We start from the raw sequence: 4,009 nt of genomic DNA on the forward strand, positions 1-4,009 counted from the left end.
TATCTTTATCTAGGCTCAACTAATGTCTTCTATTTGTCTTAGTCTTAGAAAAGACTCCCAATTTATCAGAGGACACTGATGCCTTCTGACTCTTCTGTTGAGGGAGGTGAGAAATAGCAGCTATCATAAGTATAGTTAAAAAGCTGAATGTGACTACAAAAGTTAAAATATAAAGGCAGCTTCATAAAGTAAGTGAAAAAAATGGAGGAATCAAGATTCTAAGACCCTAAACCAAATCCAAAATACAACTGCTGTTCAATTACTTTATTTAGCTTTATGTGCTTTTGTCAACTCACAATCCAACTTGTTATAACAGCTCTGCTGTTATACTGGTACTGTTATTTTATTTTTGTCAACAGTATGTTGTAACGGGACAGCCAATGTCTGCTTTTGCTCCAATTAACACCATAATGTCCAGTATAAAATTTGTCAACCAAGATAAAAGGTGACCTGTCAATCTGCAACAAGAGCAAATTTTGACATCGAACACACACTAAATGTTCCTATTTGAACTGCTTGATTTGTTCTTTTTCTGCAAAAGGATGCAAAAACGTGAACTACTGTTAATTTGACATTACAAGTTACTTTACTGACATCTGAAGACGGTAAGTTTAAATTGAAGCATTCAGGACAGAAAAGTGTGGGTAAAAAGAACACAGCATTTATCCATCAGCTAGCAAGAGCACTCTGAAAAGCTGCAAAATAACTTTTTAGATATTTAATATGAGCTACCCAAGAAAGGCATGCACGTTTTCTGAGCAATGCATCAATTAAAAACCACCATCATTGTTAAAAACTTGCTAAGACATGCCTCTACAACTTTCAAATTAAACCTGACTTTCAGACATCTGAGTATTTAATTGCACAGCTTCAGAGCACTGGTATAACTTGGCAAATGAAGGTTGTCACACTTCTATTTTCCTTGTATCATGTGGTCTTACTTGCTTTAATATTGGCAACTCTGCAATCTTCTATACCATTAATTTACAATTAAAATTTCACACTAATATGGGGTTTTTTGGGCACTCTTCCACTAAAATGGTTCAGTGACCTGGATAATAACACCCCTGATCATATGGTTCCATTTCCTCCGTGCAGCAGCAAGATAATTCACTAGCTTTGATACATCAAAATGGCTGGAGAACTCTGTACAGCTTTATGTATAGACCTGCTGACTGCCTCCTGACCAGCCAACAGTTTCTAAATAAGACTGCTGCTCAGTTTGGAGATATTCTTCCCAGATCACTAAGGAAGGTTTCAAGTCTTACAAGTCACCAAGTGCCACTACACTTTCGGAACTTACTTTCTCCTATCAATTTTAAAATTTACAGATACATGCACATACTCGCCAATATAAAGTTCAGTATTCATAAGTTAAAAACATGTCAGAAATAAGGCTATGAAATCGTAATTCACTCCTTCAGTATGCAGTAATACATGCTTTACTTAGAATATTACCTATCATATTTACCCAAGATGAACACTAAAATTCTCTTAATCAACAGGTATATACACTTTTTAACACAGAAAAATACAGTTACATTCAATATAAGCAATCACCTTATATTTGAGGGGGTTTAATTCCTCTACCAACGCAGACAAAAGTAGAGATTATTCCCAATTCTGCAGTACACAAACCAAAGCTTTGGCCTTTCAGCACCAGAGACCCAGCATTTATAGCTGCATGAATAGTGACAGCACAGTGAACAAGGACTCTCTCCTTGCCTCTACGTCTCCCTCTTCTCACACCCCAAGTTTTCCATTTCCCCTGGGTCACTGGCACACTCATGATGCTTTTAAGAGCAACGAGCCCTGCTGTGCACAGGTAACTGCAGCAACTACAAGCACTACGACTCTGTGACTCTACATACAGCCTGAGACACAAACATATGATGTATATTGCAGCTCAATTTTTCTAGAAAAATACTTGCTTTCCATGTAGCCCCATGAGATATTTTTTCTTATCATTGAGGACCTCCATCCTCAATGACTCACGAGTCTCCAGATCTTCCCAATTTTACTCTCCTGATGTATACATATTGTCCTTCCTCTGCTCCCTGACTAGCAACTTACAGACTCTTCCTACAGACAAACTATCAGTTACTGAGAAGAAAACAGTGGTATTCCCTTTCTCATTAGCTATTTGTGAAATCTGAATAAGTGTTTTATTATTTATTATTTTTTTACTTCACCGGTCCTTACTTTATGACATGCAGAGTGGTCTTCCGTAGACGTAGCATCTGGGGGGCCGTGATGGAACTGCATAAAGCAGTCAGCATAGGATGCTGTCCAGCTCCAGGCGCAGTCGGAGAAGAAGGGAGAAATCGTCCAAAATACTGTTGAATAATGCTCCCAAGCAGTTGATTTAAATAGGCACCCTGTGTTTGGGACTGACAACATATAAAGGACAGGCCCTGTACAAGAAAATGTTTAAAGGTGAGAACTTGAATAAATTTTTAACAATACTTTTGAACAAATCTTTGACAACTGTAGGCTAAATACTCGCCATACACTGTGTAAACTGCTGCACACAAAGTAACTACTGCCTGACAAATAAGCATCAGTAATTTGCTGCAGATATGATCGTCTACAAATGAAGACAAAGCCAGGGCAAGGTATGCAAAGGAGAGAAAAATCTTCTACTACGCTAATCAATATATTGGAAGACAAGCTTTGGGACACACAAGCTCCCCTTCAAATTTGAAACAAAACCTTGGCATTTCAGAGCTCAGAAGTGTTTCTGTGCTCAAGAGCTCCTCACTTCTTTTTCAACTCTGTCCATGGTCTAACAGAATATATTAGTCAGGTAAGACTTATGAAGGGAGAGAGAGAATACCTCATCTGCTTGTAAAGCACCATGTGAAATTTTTGTACGAATGACATCAGAAAAATGAGGACTTAGAATAGTGGCCCGGTAAGAAAAAAGTTGCTCATAGTTTGAACAAATTAGGGTAAATTAGGCAGCATTTATGAAGGATTTAGAGGGTTTTAAAAAATCTGATTAAGATAAGGCTAAAACTGCTGTGATTTATCCAATATAAACTCTATTGATCCAGAAAAAAGACCTTTAACGAAAGTACTAGCCCAGAATATTCCTATCTGAACACTACCCATAGTTATACAATGGGTATAATATAGAGTATTCTTCTTACTGGTACAAGTTGCTGTGAAAGAAAATTAAGAGTTTCCTTCCCCTTCCTTTGATTACTGAAAGGAAGAAGAAACCACTAAGGAAAAAAATAAAAAGTCCAGTGATCTCCTATCACAAGAGTCACAGTCAGCAGCACAAACAGAAGCCTCTTGAGTATTCTGAGTTTTCACAACAGCTTTGTCCAACAAGAATAATGGTGTAAAAAGTTCAAGCACAGAGTTACCTAGACAGCAACTACCAGAGTACTTCAAACTTCCATTAGCATTGCAATCCAGACTCCAGTTCTGGTAGGAGGAGTATCTGCCTGAATATTGATGGTTGCCCCTAATATATGAATGAATAGTGCAAGACAAGCTGCTTTTGTTCCCCAGCTACTGACAAAGAGTATTTCTGTTGCTTTTTGCATAGGAGTCCCTTTCTAAAAATATTTTCATCTATACCTATGTGAACAAGACAGAACAATTCTTTCAGAAAAAAACCAAGCTGAAACAAAACTTTACATACTTCTAGAGCTCCTTGGTAATTTTGGTAAGTCCCAATGCTAGAAACCACAGTTCCAGACCTAGGCTTTGACAAACAGTTCAGGTTCTATCCTCCTTTTGTGTACATAGAGCAACATTTCGCAGGAAAAAGCAGCTACTGCTATATCAGAATTCTTAAAAAAAAAATATTGGCAGTAGCAGACTCAGAGAGACTGTTACAGATGACAGATATTTAGTAGTAAGGTTCAGTGTCTGCTGTTTTCAATAAGATACTGCAACAGGCATAAAGCAGAGTTGCCTGTGCTTTCTTTAGTACAGCTCTTACAAAAAGACAGAAAATATAACATCATCCCAAAATTGGAGGTGCCACTCTTAA

General features: G+C 37.6%; 1 protein-coding gene across 1 annotated transcript in view; it reads right to left on the bottom strand.

The window, feature by feature from the left end:
- Positions 1–2,421, bottom strand: part of LOC104469214 (protein MMS22-like) — a 7,601-nt gene extending 5,180 nt beyond the window's left edge. The window contains exon 1 of the mRNA XM_010083643.1: positions 2,203–2,421. Within this exon, the coding sequence (XP_010081945.1) occupies positions 2,203–2,279 (77 nt within the window). The 5' untranslated portion in view covers positions 2,280–2,421. The remainder of the gene's footprint in view (positions 1–2,202) is intronic.
- Positions 2,422–4,009: the final 1,588 nt, after the last annotated feature.

The sequence above is a fragment of the Pterocles gutturalis genome, unplaced genomic scaffold (assembly GCF_000699245.1).
Source record: "Pterocles gutturalis isolate BGI_N339 unplaced genomic scaffold, ASM69924v1 scaffold3270, whole genome shotgun sequence".
NCBI classification, from domain to species: Eukaryota; Metazoa; Chordata; class Aves; order Pterocliformes; family Pteroclidae; genus Pterocles; species Pterocles gutturalis.